Raw genomic sequence first — 15,135 nt, 5'->3', positions numbered from 1 at the left:
ATGAACCCAGGACAGCCAGCCTTCACTGTAACCGTTGTGCCACCGAACAACTGACTAGCGTTGTGACCAATGTTTGTCAAAATATTAACCTTTCTCACACTTTCACCTACAGTTAAATTGTGCCATTGGTTACCTGCTTACGTATCACATCGCACAAGCGTGATGTCTATTGCCATAACTTCCTGTTATTTCTTCACACACGCAGTCTAAAGTAAGTGTAAGCACATACCCTCAGTAGACCACCCTCAAGAGTGCAAAGTCAGGCTCGAGTTCAAGCTGGCGCAACTGTAACAAGCTTCGCCATCATACGTAAGGATTTGGCAGACGCATTATTCCTGGTGAAAAGTCGTTACACTTGCGGCCGGACGGTAGCATTTGGAAATGACGATGGTTGAGAGGGGCCTGTGATGATGCTCACAGACTCTACCCTGGTTATAAAAGATAATGATTTATGTGTGAAATTTATTTTAGAAAATTGCCTCTTTTAATCTGAAGCACCTGGTCCCTCGGAAAAGGATTTACGAAACACAGTTGAGGAACCTGCCATAATAAAATACATTGATAGTCAAGTAAAACCAGTAAGGAATAATTTCTCTATGAAATGCTTTAACTGCAGAAACTGGATAGTTGCCACCTTTGCAAGGCCTGATGGGAGCAAACAATTTTCCTGAACATTTCGAGACTCGAGCTGCGCCTAGAATGTGTTCCAAAGAAGAAACATTTCAACTAAAACAGCAATGGAGCGGATGTGAACGTCTGAGTAAACATTGAAACACATCTCAGTTTCCTTTTCATTTATACTCAAAGCCCTGCAAGTGACTACAGTACGGCCTTGTGTACGCGACTGCGGTAACCCGCTCTCCCCTGGTATAAGCATGCAGAGGCGAATGAAATTTCGACCGGTATTTGTAAAAATTTAAATTTATTAACTTACAATAAAAATAACAATCTGTGATACTCTGTTTTAAAGAGCATTTCAAATACATTTACGTGGAGTAAATTTTAATAACTATAAGTCTTGTTTTCTTGCAGTAAAATCAACTGAAAGACTAACTGTATGAGACAGAGAGTTCACAAATCGGGATGTAGGTCAAAAGTGCGACATTAAAAATAAAATATTTATAAATATTTATACACACAAAAAGGATAAAACAGCCATATAAATTATTGTATCAGAATATACATTTGAATTTAAATATTACCTACTGTTTTCTTCTCATTTTCGGTTGTTTGAGCACAGATCCAAGTTAAATTGAGTATCCGGCAACTGACTTCGACATGGCACTTGAGCAACTAAACCTTCGCCTACTTTCGAACAGAAATACCTTGTTGGTTGACTTTTCGGGATTTAAAGGGAAGTAATCTACAGAGGAGCAATTCCTAAAGGTTCCACTGTTACCTCCCTTATATATTCGTTCATTTACACACAGAATTACAAGCTCAGACTCCACTGTGGTTACAACAATGCTTCGCACACCCGTGGCCGTAGTGTCTCCTGGAGCAGGCAGATGGCGCAATGAGGTACATCTGACAACGAAGCCCAGTCTTAACTATTCTTTACCTAAGCTTTTTATATTTTTATGTTGCATGTAACGAAGACAAGACATTTGACCAAGGAAGGCCAATAAGACGTTTTTTTAGTATTAGTGAAGGCAGGGATGGGGAGTAGCTGTAGCTAGGCTACAGCTACTGTAGCTGGCTACAAATTTTGTAGCTTGTAGCTTAGCCGGCTACAAATTTTTAAAAAGTAGCTTGTAGCCGTAGCTACATTTTAGAAAGTAGCCGTAGCTTGGCTACATGTTGGCTACTTTCACGACCATTCGTCGACAGCGTGTCAGCAAGACGACGACAGCCACTGCTGTCACTGCTCGGTGTCTTGACAGCCAGACACCCACGTGTCTCGCACGCTCAGTAACCGGAAGTACCGGGTCGTCCATGTGGCGGGAGCGGTATTTTGTTTCATTTGAAAAACGAAGATGGACTTACCCATCAATTTCCAGCCTTATTTGAAATTTTTGACATTTTGCGAAGCCACAAAATGTGGGTATAGTTTCAAATGCAAGAATTGTTGAGAGATTGTTCAGTCTGGCAGGACTTATCATGACAAAGCTGCGCACTAGGGTGACAGACAGCAACTTCGAGGCCAAAGTTCTGGTCAAATTCAATTCCATGAAGGACTAAAAGAATGTAGATTTGTTTTAAGGTTACCGGTACACTCCAAAAATTAAAATCCATATTTTAAATATCTTTAGGGGTTTTTAAATATAGAGTAACAAAATAACATAAATAGCACTTTAAAACTGTTTTTGAGTACCTAAAGTGAAAATTGTGACTTTAATCAACGTTTTTGTTTCAAAACGTATAAGCATTTTAAAAACAAATTTACACAATACCATAAGTCATATACCAAAGGTTTTAGGTTTTTTGTAAACTAGAGGCAATGATAAGAAAACTTATGCATAAGGCGTTTTGATATCTCAAGATTTCTAGGAGATATAAAAAATCAGACATGATACCCCCCGACTCAGTCTGAATGTGGCAATTAAATATTTAGAAAATATTTAGAAAAATGTTAATTTTATCAAAAGTAATGGCATCACAGCTTATGCATTTCTAAACAAATTGCAAATTTTACTGCGTAGCACAAGCCATTTGAGAAATATGTTTTATAGTTTAGGACTGGATGTCAAAAACGACAAACAGAGAAATTCAAGCTTAAAGATTTAAAATAAATATATTTGTGTCAGATCATTTTTGAAAAACATATTTCAGTGTTATATGCTACATTTGACATCCTACTATATAATTAAAGTCTATTCTAGTATGCCAGGACTATACTTTTCACCCTATCAGCTTTGTGAAACAATTAGTTGTGTTCCTTTCTTTGTTTCAGTGTCAGTGTTAGAAAAAAAATGCCTTATGATCTGCTTGCCTAAATTAGATTAAGCAGTGTTTTACTTATATTCCATGCAAAACTCATTTATTTCAATGGTCTGTTGTTCATTGTCACAGTATTGATAAGAGGTTGACATTTTTCATCACCACATAACCTAACTTATTGAAAATTCCAGGTACCTGATACTTAAGCATCTGTTTAGTTTTCATTTCTAAGTAATGGGAACAATAGTTATAGAAAACAAATGTTTATCGGAAAACTTATATAATTTCTTTTGTCACTAAACAGGATGAGGAAAAAGATCCAGAAATGTTTAATATTCGTAAATACGTGTACTTATTGTGTGAAAAAGGCCGGGGGAGGAAGGGGGCAAGGAATGAATGAAAGCATTTATGGATTCACTAAATAAAATTGTCGGTATATCGCAGTTCTCCGTTTCATTATTATAATAAAAACTTTGTAAAGCAAGTGTTTTGTGTGTATATTTGATGTTTGTGTATGTTGCTACAGCCAGCTGGCTACAGCTAACTTGTTATAACATCACGCTTTTAAAAGTAGCCAAAAGAAGCTGGCTACATTTTAAAAGTAGCCCAAAGTAGCTGGCTACTTTTGGGGAAATTGTAGCTGTAGTGTAGCCAAATTTTGAAAAAAGTAGCTGTAGCCTAGCCGGCTACAAATTAAAAGTAGCTTGCCCATCCCTGAGTGAAGGGCAAAATGTTGTGAGCATCCAGGACGATCAGTGTTTAAGGAGCGCTAGACGATATTTTAAACAGTTTATGAGTAAAGTTTTGGTTAGAGGTGACGCCATGATCTTCAGTTGATTTGAAAGATCGGGCGTCTATCCCCGACGCCCAGCGTGTCTGGGCACGCGGCAGCTACTTGTTCTCCCCGAAATAGTTCCTAACAAATTCCTCTGAATTAATTCTCAATACATATTTTGTTCTCATCCGCTCCACACTCAACTATCTATCACGTACACAGTTATCCTAACTTTGCTTACTACATCATATCATTTCGTTTCCTTCGCCTCACAGTAAATCGTTGACAATACCAAAAATAAAAATAGAAACAGAATCAAATAAGAAACGAATAGGTTTACGAATGATACCTTGGCTAGGCAAGGAATTACTTCTCCCAAGCTGACTTCTAAGTTTCTTCTCTTTACACATCAGCTTCCTTCGACTATCATGTCCGCCAAAGCCGTCTGCTTCTGGTATTCCCATGCTCGCCGGAGTAGTCTCCCTTTGACCAATGTTTATTTCGACTTTCTCGCTTTTCACCCTACACGCACACGCTTTCCTTACATGGCTTTGCCTAATACTTACAAGTTTTAAGTTCAGCAGGCCTTTGTAACTTGTTGCCATTTTGTAGAAACCAGTCTGCAGATTTCTGTAGTTTTTCTTTTAAAGACTGCCACTTTATTGGTTTATCATGCAGATTTAAAAAGAACGTCATTCATACACTTAACTGTTGCTTATATTACACTACGTTAAATTTACTCAGCTTATGCGTAATCTTTTGAGAAAAAATAAAAGTATTCTTTTGTAAACCCCTCTAATGTTCATAAGTATATATTATTAATGTTAATAAAGAGAAAACCCGTCACAGTTCTGTTGCCCAACTTAATCATACAATACTAGTCAAAGTGTTAAAATAAAATTTTAAAAAAATACATCTCAATCAATTAATTCAGTTTGTGGTGGTGGTGGTGGTGGTGGTGGTGGTGGTGGTGGTGGTGGTGTAAGGGGAGAAACCAAGTAAATGAAGATGTGAAAAGGAGTAGCCCACTAGAGCTATAGGACATATCTATCAGAAAAAGTTAATTTAAGGCCTGTCTAGAAACTGTCACTGTGCAAAGTGATACCAGACGCTGGAACTAGAAACCGAAAAGCAGCTTCTACCAAAGTCGTCGTGGGCGATGCATGTCATATACAAGAGGTTTGTAGGAGCAGTCCAGAGTAATTGAAGTAACTGGTATGGGGATAACACCTCATACAATGCTATAAAGATGTCTGCATTACGTTTAGGTCACTTGCCAACCAGTGGAGCTCACTAGGGGAAAATTACCCAAAATACATTGGATCTCTCTCACACCTCTACTCAATATTTCTCAGCTAGGAAGATCAATATCTACTAAGTCGTGCTTTTTGTGAACGTTTAACACTTCCTCGCACTCAAGCAGTTACCTAGCTTCAACCAAACAAACATCGAAGGCTTACAAAAATCAGGGCCGATCCGCTAAAGTCATCTCATCCCTGAGGTCACTTACAGGTCCTTGCCAAAGATCTGTCGTTAGTTCCACGTCGTTACTTGTCAACCCCATCCAAAAGTACGATTGAACCATATATCTGTCGTCTGCCCAATGGCCTCCCCTGAAAGACGAATCACGCGCAAGCCTCCACCCACACACCTTTCCCCCTCTCTTCCACGGGAGAACAGTTGCTTCTGAAACGTGTCTTGATTGATGACCTGGAAAGATCAAAGATGACCTTTGAACTCTACCACGTGCGAGCGGATTTTTACATGACTTGTGGTTGATGAGGGTTTGTCTGGTGTGGCGGGTATTGTTGATTATTGTTGTTGTGCTGAGTGTTTTTTTCCTTGTTAACATATAGCGCTGGACCTCTTTGTAACTAATTATCCTAGCATGCCCGACTTTTTAAGGCACTTGAAGATCTTCTGGACTGTGCTCCTTTCTGGTCTTAAGTCAGCCTGTTTCTCTTCAATCAGTTCCCCAGTGGTGGTATTGAAGAGATGATGAAGCACTTTTAGCAGCACTTATTTTGGGTGGCTTATTATGCACTGTTAGCACGCCGCTGCCCTAGGAATGTCATTGTGGTGCCAAGATTCTAAGAAGTGGAATGCGGTAAAGTCCACTACTGGTCAAGGCCGCGTTGCCAGAGTCTCACAGCGCGAGCAAGGAGCAATAGTAGTGGTATCATATAATAAGGGAAGTTGGTAGTTTCTAGAGAATTCGACTTGTGTAATGCTTTCAATGGATTAAAAAGAATAACAAACGTGTTATTGATATAGTGTATAACAGTTCGACCTGGCCCGTGACAGTATACTGTGTACGTCATGTATTGTTTATTGTAATGCGGGGTATAGGGAGCTCTTCTTTAAGGTAAGGTGGAAGCAGCTAAACCAGCGATGGGCAAAGTACGGTCCAAGGATGTCTTTTGACCGGACTGTCTGCAAAACCAAAAAAGTGCAGTGGTTTTCACTTTTTAAAGATTTCGGACTAGGTTAATTTGATTGAAATTTAACTTATTAATTACAACAGCGTTAGAAGTCGCCAGTCCCGTAACATTCTCATACAAAGTACAAAGATAAAATGATGGCTGATATGTCTGATGAAATCGTCTTAAAGGGGCGTGGCCTGACTTAAGGGGGCGTGGCCTAACAGGGATCGCTCTTAGAGTATCCTCTTTGTTGCAGCGTCAGGCTCGAGCTCAAGCGGCCGCAACTGCATCACGTTAAGCTTCAACGTCACAGATCAGGTCTTTAGCTCATTCTGATCGCATCTTCAGTCGTGACAAGCGCTCGTCCAAGGCTCCGACAGTACTTAGGAAGGGTAAGTCTAAGGAGTGAGTCTACACTTTTGCGGGATTTCACAATATGTATATATATTGTCAGCTTACCGGTACAGACTAAGCTAGGTTGTTGAACTCGTAAGAAGATACCTTAATCAGATAGTTAAATGATTAAACCTGCAATTGTCATATATTCCGTGTTATGACTGAAACGCTGATACAAACATCAAGGAACAGAGACAGTGTCTAGGTAATTTCTTGAATTATAAAAATGTAGCGTGGACGTAGAAGGTACATGTACAGGTAGTCCTCGGGTTACGACGGTCTCGAGTTACGTCGTTTCGTGCTTACGACGCTTTTATACGGCGCTCATTCCGACTTACGAGGTTTAGCGTCGTAAGTCGAGCTGTACGTGCGCCACATTCCACGTACGGCGGAAGACATAACGACATAAGGCAATCTGAGAAGGGAAAACAGCAACAGAAATTGGCAAGTCATTAGGACTTAATCGTTCAACTGTCGCTACGATTATCAAGGATAAAGATCGCATCCTTGAACATGTGAAAGGATCTGCTCCCATGAAAGCGACAGTGATAACAAAGCGTAGTGTACAATTCAATTCAATTCAATTCAATTTAACTTTATTATCTCACGAGGAGAACTTACAAGACGTGGTAAAACAACTGGCTTATAATAAAAACTTATAATAAAAACTTAATAACAACTTAATTCCACTCAAACTATCCTCTCACACAAACACCTACAGTCCATGTAAATACCCAACTAAATAAGAAACAATTAACCCTAAAACTATATTCACAAAAACACACACCCACACCCACACACTCACAATACTGCACAATATTTTACTGTACTCATGTTTATTGATAATTATGTAGGGTGCTGTGTTAGGATAGGTGTTTGGATAGGCTAATGTTTGCAGTACTGTGCTGTTATTATGGTACAGTACTGTATGAACGTATGATCCGACTTGCGTCGAAATTCGGTTTACGACGCCGTGTTAAGAACGGAGCACCGTCGTAAGTCGAGGACTACCTGTATTTAAAAATTCCCTTGCCTTAACTGGAAAATAGGTCTGCAGATTTTTGGGGGTTGAACACACTTTCTTGCTGGTACATGTTGCAGCGACACGGCAACACCTGTACAGAGCACTGTAGCATCTTTGATTATGCAAGTAGATTGAGAAAATTAAGGTAGCAGTAAAAGTTTCTCTGACATTCAGCGGAAATCTGCGTATGAGGACAGACTTCTGAAGTAAAGTATAATGCCATTAAGCCGCGGTGATTGGGGTCCAAACTGCTCAGCCGCGGCTAAGGTCGTGGAAATGGTGTTAGTGTTTTTCATGAATGATTGTTGCTTAGCAGTGTATTGAGATACTTTGTTGCTCTTTTGCCATCTCACTGCTAACAATCAAAGATGTGTAGACAAGTTGATGTTTCCCTCTATCAAGGACCAATTCCTAAAAGAAGTATTGTCTTTCTTGCCTCAATTTTCAGACAGCTTTCATTTTGTTTTTTATTTTTTAGTTGTATAATATTTCTCCCATAAATGTTTCACTCCTGTTTATCTATCATCACTTTATATCGTTTTATATTAGTCATACAGATTTCATCTACGTTTGTCGTTGTAAAAGACAGCTAACAGAGCACCATGACATCTCTACTGGAAATCCTCGACATCAACACAGGCCTTGCTTTAGGCGCTGGCGTGTTGTCGTTGTTGTGGTGGATTTCCGTCAGACGACCTGCAGGTGCACCTCCAGGACCTTGGCTGGCTGTACCGCTGCTGGGTCACCTGCTGCTGATGATGAAGAAAGATACTCGGCAGCAGTTCGCAGCATGGCGACGACAGTACGGTGACGTGTTCAGTCTGTACCTGGGCAGCCAGCTGGTGGTGGTGCTCAACGGCTACAAGGTCCTCAAGGACGCGTTGACAAAAAACGCCGACGCCTTCTCTGACAGGCCTCATAGTTATGTTAGTGAAATAATAACCGACAGCAAAGGCAAGTTTAAAAATCTTAAAGATTTCAGCTATGAAGTAGTTTCAAACTAGTGGGTCATCATGAAAGTTTCTGCATTGTTTAAAATGCCGGTCTTCAAACCATATAACTGCTCCAAACGAACAGTTTAATTCAGTAATGTTTGTGCTCTAGACTTGTCTAGTAAGCTCATTTATATAAAATCTACATCCCTTGTCCCAATAAACTAGAGAAAAAAGCGCGTTTACGGTTATTTAAGATTTTTTTTAACCGTTTTCGTTTGCAAACAATTCCATAGAGCGGAAAAGTAAACACATGTACTTGGTCAATGAGATAAAACATTCTTCTTCTGTGACTTTGTATACTTTTTGGAAGGGAAGAGAATGGGATAAAGGTCGATTTATCGGTCGAGCGGTCGTTTAGCTGGATCGTATCTTAAACGTTGATCAACTCCAGTTTTTTTTTTTTTTTTTTTTTTTTGTCGTTCGCCTCTTTCACACTTGGAGACCAGCTCTTGATATGAAATCGGTGGTCTTCTGCAGAGATTCCACCGGCCCGTACAGCTTGAAGTGCAGGGTCTCCGACTGCGGCCACGTCTCTTTCCTCAGGGTACGGAGATTCCTACAGTCCTGTAGGATGTGTTCTACAGTCTGGTCTGCCTCTCCACAAGAGCATCTCGGGGACGGCACTAGGTGCAACTTCCTGTGTAGGTGGTGAAGCAGCCTGTTGTGCCCAGTCCTGAGGCGGAAGATAGCGACCTGGTCCGGTCTGGACAGCTGATGGTAACTGTCCAGTGGTTGCTGTGGCCTGTACAGAGACTTAATGATGGTTTTCATCTCTGACATGTTGACTGCATTGTCTTCTTGCTCGTCCTCTGCACCCAACTTAGCCATCCTGTCAGCTTCCTCATTCCCATCTATCCCGCAGTGAGATGGGATCCACTGCAGAGCCGTTCTGAGGCACTGCTAAACATCAACTCCAGTTACTTAAGTTGTTGTTTTTAGACGATATCATTCGAATTGTTAGTGTGTAATTCCATTGTAACTTTGTACTTAGTAGATCAATCTGGCAAACAGACATTTTAGACAGCTTGAGATTTAAGCTTTGCTCGAAGTTGGTTGGTCATGTCCATCCGATGTGCTGACAATTTTAATCGTATAAAATCGATTTCTTTAATCATAAGCAAAATTCAAACTAAAATATCTCTTTAGACTTACAATAGAAAATAATGACTTACTTCACATATGTACAATAAATATATAAAGCGCTGTTTCTCAGTTCCAAAGACTCAATTCGTTGTGTGTAATACGGACGTTACATGAAGGCACGTGATCACACTTTTTATGCGCACGCACACACCCACAATGACAAACATAATAATATTCATAAATCACTGTCATCCTAGGAAACAAGGAAATTGTTGTAAGACTTTTTTCTCTTTTTAGGAATTTTCGACACCTCTGGTGCGGTGTGGAAAGACCAAAGAAAGGTTGCTCTGGATATCCTACGTGAGCTAGGGATGGGCAAAAACGTGCTGGCGGTAAAGATCCAAGAAGAAATCAAAGAGTACATCAGGGTCATATCCGAGAGCCAGGGTCAGCCCCTGGATCTGACCCACTTCACCAAAGTTAGCGTGTCCAACAACATCTGCTCCATTCTCTTTGGCAAACGCTTCGAGTATGACGACGACGTCTTTAGAAATTATCTGCGGCTGGTGAATGTCGTTATTAACGACTGGGGAGCGGGTGCCGCACTCACTGTCATGCCTTTCCTGCGACTCCTGCCTGGAGATTGCCTTAACTTGCAACGGGTTGTGGACAACATGCAGGTTATGCTGTATAAGTTTATTAAACCTTTTGTAGACGAGCACTACCGCAGGTCTGAGGAGGGCACAGTGGACGACTTTATTGGTGCCTACATCAGAGAAATACATCATCATCGCAACAGTCAGTCAGGATCACCTCACATCAACAGTAAATACCTATTCCGATGTGTTTAATTTTAAGCAATTTTGCCGTAAATTTAGAATTATAAGGCATATTTTAACGGATAAATTTCTAAGATTTAAAATTTTGATTCATATATCAAGGAATTATTCTAGGTCCCTGTTTTTTCCAATCATTGAATAGTTTGAAAAGTGACGTGGTCGCTATGCCGTTTTCATACTCGCCTTTTGAACCAAGACATCCCAGCTGACAGAAAATCGTTTGCATTTCCATGTTGAAGTAGAAACAAAATGGACATCCCAGGTGCATTCGGTAATTGGAAGGCTAAGGTCGGCTCAGACATCAATGAGCAGGAAGGGTGGGTAAATTTAGTCTGGGAAACAAACGAATAGAGTGGGTCTCAGACTCCTAGAATGTGCGCTGAACCATCTATTCATCTTAGTCAACGCCCTACACCCTTAGAAGTTGAGTTTGCACTCACAAGATGAAGTGTCTGAAGGAGCCTTGAGCTAAAGCTGATGATGAGGCGCAGCGTAAACATTCCCCTAATTTAACTTAAATTTGAAAAGCTGAAAAATGCTATTTAATTAAGAGACTGATGCTTATTTGTTTATATGTGTAATATCCGCCCCCACCCCGAAACCACACAAATGAACTATTCATCTTCACTAATTAATTACCAAAAGGAACAAAACTATAAAAGTAACACATGTATTTGAATTTTGCAGATATTAATGTCCTTAAGGTAGTCTTCGACGTATTTATAGGCGGCACGGATTCGACCGCTACAGCTATCCTGTGGACTCTGGTTTACTTCCTTCACCACCCTGACGTGCAGGACAAGTGCTACGAGGAGATCCACAGAGTTGTCGGCACAGAGCGAGCGCCCACCATACAGGATAGACCGCAGTTAGTTTACATGGAGGCTGTCATCATGGAGGTTCTTCGCTATGCCAACGTTTTTCCACTAAGTGTGCCGCATGCCACTTCATGTGACGTGGAGTTTGGCGGATACACGATCCCTAAGGGCACTTTAGTCGTCCCCAACCTGGATTCTGTGATGAGAGATCCGGAGACCTGGGGTGACCCCGACAGATTCCGACCTGAACGTTTCATTGGAGAGGACGGCAAACTGTGGAGACCTGAAGAGTTCATTCCCTTCTCTTTGGGTAAGTTATATATTTTTCAGACTGCATTCAAACATTTATGGACAATTTTGTTTCGACTTTTTGTGTCGTCCTGTGTATTGGATACAAGTATAAATCAGCGGGTATCATGTTGTGTGACAAAGTTCTATATAATTCCGCATGAATTCCTTGTTACAAAAATCTGGCAAGGGATGGTTTAATTCGAATTATGTGAATGAAGAAAGTACCTGAACAGTGTAAAGCTTTCAAAACGTGCCACACAGATAAAGGTTATAGCTCTTAATTTAGAACTAATCAATTAATTGAGGTTAAAGGACAAACTGATGACAGCCGTGATGGTGTTCAGCTACGTTCTTAGAACTAGCCTGCTTACAATTGGTATACACATGAGAAATCTTTACTCTGGAATTTTTTTAATGAAATTCTCGACTTGAAATTACATGTGATAAAAATAATTTTTGTACAGGTCGGCGCAGTTGTATTGGTGAGCCGCTTGCCAGAATGGAATTATTTCTATATCTGTCAACAATGGTACAACACTTCCAATTCTTGCCTCCAGAAGCTGGAGAACTTCCACCATTGCAAGGTTTGTTTATATTCAACTATATTCCTCCACATTTCAAGGTTCGTGCTGTGCCTAGGATGTGTTCCGGAAAAGAAACATTTGAAGAAAAACAGTGATGGAGCCGACTTGACCGTCTCAGAGGGTACCAAAACACATATCTCAGCTTCCTATTTATTTACACTCAAAGTTTTTACATGGCTGCAACACATCTATTAACGAGGGACACAGTCTCACCTGTTTTTCTATTACTTTCATGTTACACGTAGAGAAAATGGACTGCCGACCTAGAAAGCTCGACCTAATGTGTTTTGGCTTTAGTCAATGGCAAAGAATTGTAGGGCACAACACGCTCCGTGTCTAGGGCACACTAAAAATATTTTTAAACAATTAGTGGGACCACTTTTGGTTCGATTTTATTCTACTAATTACTAATTTGCCAAAATTCGAGTAGCTTGCACTTCATATGAAGTATTTGTAAGCAGATGCGTGCTAATTTTTTGTCACTTTAATTCTTTAACTCTTCCTTATATAAATCACGTTTAGTTAGAAGTTTAATAATACCAATATTCTTTTAATACTACTCTATATTTGATTGACACGGATATCAATGCAGCTATTTACCAGTTTAAAGAAGGTCTCTTAAAGGTGGCCAACTGATAAAAAAGTAATTATACATGATTCAGAATGAATGTACACTTACCAACAACAAAAATCAGTAACCAAAGTTTGTGGATAAAAGAAAGAAGAGCTTGTATAAAACTGACAAACGACAAGTAGAAAAATGAAAGTAAAGAATTGTTCAAGAATTTCAACAATAATTGAAAATTGTTTTGAAGACAATAAAAATGTTTCTTACAAATAAAGTAGTAGGAAATAACATTTATGAAAATGATTTGGTGAGGTATTTTGTGAATAGTTAGTGACATTGAAAGTCTAGAAGATTTATATCTCTATTTGGTATAACTCAGTGAGGACATGATCATTAACTAGGATTTAAACATCCTCTAGCATCACAACTCTAGCTGTAGTCGCAGTTGAGGATATTCTAAATCCTAGTTTCGCATTGGATTATCTGTGTGAGGAAGTATTGGATAATTACATGTGCGTTGTCATTGTGCAAGATGAAGCGTATCGACTTCTAACTGCTCTTAATGAACGGAAGATTGTCTACACCGGACTATCTGTTTGAAGAAAGATTACAGATCGTAGTGAGAACTTTTTCTATGTAATTTTTTTGTTTAGTAAGAGAAGGCGGTCTGCTTAGCAAGTCATTTTTAGTATTGGTGTGAAAGAACGCGTATTTTTGTGGCCCCGCGGGTGTGTTTGGAAGAAAAAGCAGAGTCCGACTTCACGGTGTCGTGACATTTAGTAAAATATGGATGCCACAGATATCTTGAACTACGGTAAAGCAGGTGGACCAAAGAGGTTCGTTCTTTGAAAATTTAGAAGCTTTATTTTGTCCTTTAAAAAAGTGCAAAAACAGTTCTTTAAATTCATGAACGGAACCTTTAATTTAACTACTCAGCAAATAAAGGGATGTAGACAAACCTGACTATAAAGAAATTTCACTTGGAAATATCTTCAGTAAGATATATGGTCGCATCATCAGTTTAAAAAAAAAAACAATGACACAAATGTTTGTGAAAGCTATTCTTAGGTATAGATATGTAGAACAGTGTTTTGTAGGCGACTGTGTAGAATTGTATTAGTACATCTGTGAATAGTATCTAAAGCCATGTTTGTATAATGGATCATTATACATGATGACAAAAGCAGTGAAACCGCTTGTTCTTTATTTAGAAATAAACTTGACTGTCGCTGAGATTTGCTGTTTCCTGAATATCATTTCACTGTCATGTAAGCCAGGCTTATTATTTATGGAAATTCCTAAGTCCCTAAGTCACACCTAAACATACCACGGGTACACGAGGAGGAATCACTGAGTATGGTGTCTGTTACAGTCTTTTCAAACAATTGTTTACAAACTGCGGTGTGTGCGAGTCACACCAAGCAGCAAGCAGGCAGGACCTGTCACCTTAGGGCATACTGGCTCCGTGGAGAGAGGGGGAGATGGAAGGGTGAGGCTGTCGTGAGGGTTTTCTGTTTTACCACATAGGACCAGTCACCTGGAGGCCTTCGGAGAAATCTGGTGGATGGCGGAGGGGGTATTCATTGAACTAAGAATACTCAATGGCCCCTTACACTTTTATATTTTAAGATATAGGTATTAAAGAAAATACCTAGACCTAATACCTAGACCTAACTAAAAAAATCTTTTACCCTTGTTAGTACATTCAAAATAAAAGCGTTTTAATTTTTTAAACTTATTTTTTTGTAGACAGAATAGGCATTGCTGTAGTTGGTCTTTGCTGCTGTCTGTGAGACAGTCAGGTAGATTAAGGCAAGATGAAGTCTCAGAGGTGAGCTAGTCATGCAATGAACACAACACCAGCCATTTTATATGGATATAAGATTACGGATTATCTTATGATGGAAATGGCATGATGGCCAGGAATTAACACACTTCAGGGAGAGGAGAGTGTGGACTTAAGGCATTGTAAGATAAGACTTTATGCTACAAGGCAGTGGCAGTGCTTATGAGGAAACAAGGGTTAACACAAAACAACAACAATCGAAAACACATTGATTCCACACAGACAATTTAGATACATTTATTATCGAGTTTTATTCTCACACCATAGTGTTCAAACATTGCACAGCTGATGCAAGAAAGGACAATCTCATTGTCTATGTCTCTCTTAGACGCCAACGGAATCGGCGGCCCGACGGAAGCTGCCATGAGTCTCCCGATAGCGCATGTCTATCATCACGGGAAATTGCGGACCCTTTCGAAAAATGTCTCCCTGTTACTTAACTACTGTTATGCAGTCATCACTTTGTCAGTCATTAATATAGACATTTTTCACAGTTCGCTGCTGTCTCGTTGAAGAGAGTGGGAAAGATGGGTGGGTGGAGGCTTGCGCGTGATTCATCTCTCAGGGGAGGCTATTGGGCAGACGACAGGTATACGGTGCACTCCGTTCTAAA

At 39.9% G+C, this 15,135-nt stretch overlaps 1 protein-coding gene across 5 annotated transcripts; it reads left to right on the top strand.

Annotated features, from left to right (window-relative positions):
* Window positions 1-1,451: 1,451 nt before the first annotated feature.
* On the top strand, window positions 1,452-13,911 carry LOC112567146 (cytochrome P450 2U1-like). Of its 5 annotated transcripts, none has more exons than XM_025243712.1 (6): window positions 1,452-1,521; window positions 6,335-6,470; window positions 8,088-8,452; window positions 9,874-10,401; window positions 11,103-11,543; window positions 11,989-13,911. In XM_025243712.1, exons 3-6 carry the CDS (start codon window positions 8,101-8,103, stop codon window positions 12,201-12,203), a joined length of 1,536 nt encoding a protein of 511 aa, XP_025099497.1. In that variant the 5' UTR covers window positions 1,452-1,521; window positions 6,335-6,470; window positions 8,088-8,100; the 3' UTR covers window positions 12,204-13,911. The 5 variants fall into 5 exon arrangements, with proteins under 5 accessions (XP_025099497.1, XP_025099493.1, XP_025099496.1 ...); XM_025243708.1 differs by having other exon boundaries at window positions 8,084-8,452; XM_025243711.1 differs by having other exon boundaries at window positions 8,048-8,452.
* Window positions 13,912-15,135: the final 1,224 nt, after the last annotated feature.

This window comes from Pomacea canaliculata, linkage group LG6 (genome assembly GCF_003073045.1).
Source record: "Pomacea canaliculata isolate SZHN2017 linkage group LG6, ASM307304v1, whole genome shotgun sequence".
NCBI lineage: Eukaryota > Metazoa > Mollusca > Gastropoda > Architaenioglossa > Ampullariidae > Pomacea > Pomacea canaliculata.
The sequence above is the reverse complement of the archived record's forward strand: the minus strand, read 5'-3'. Positions and strand labels throughout refer to the sequence as shown.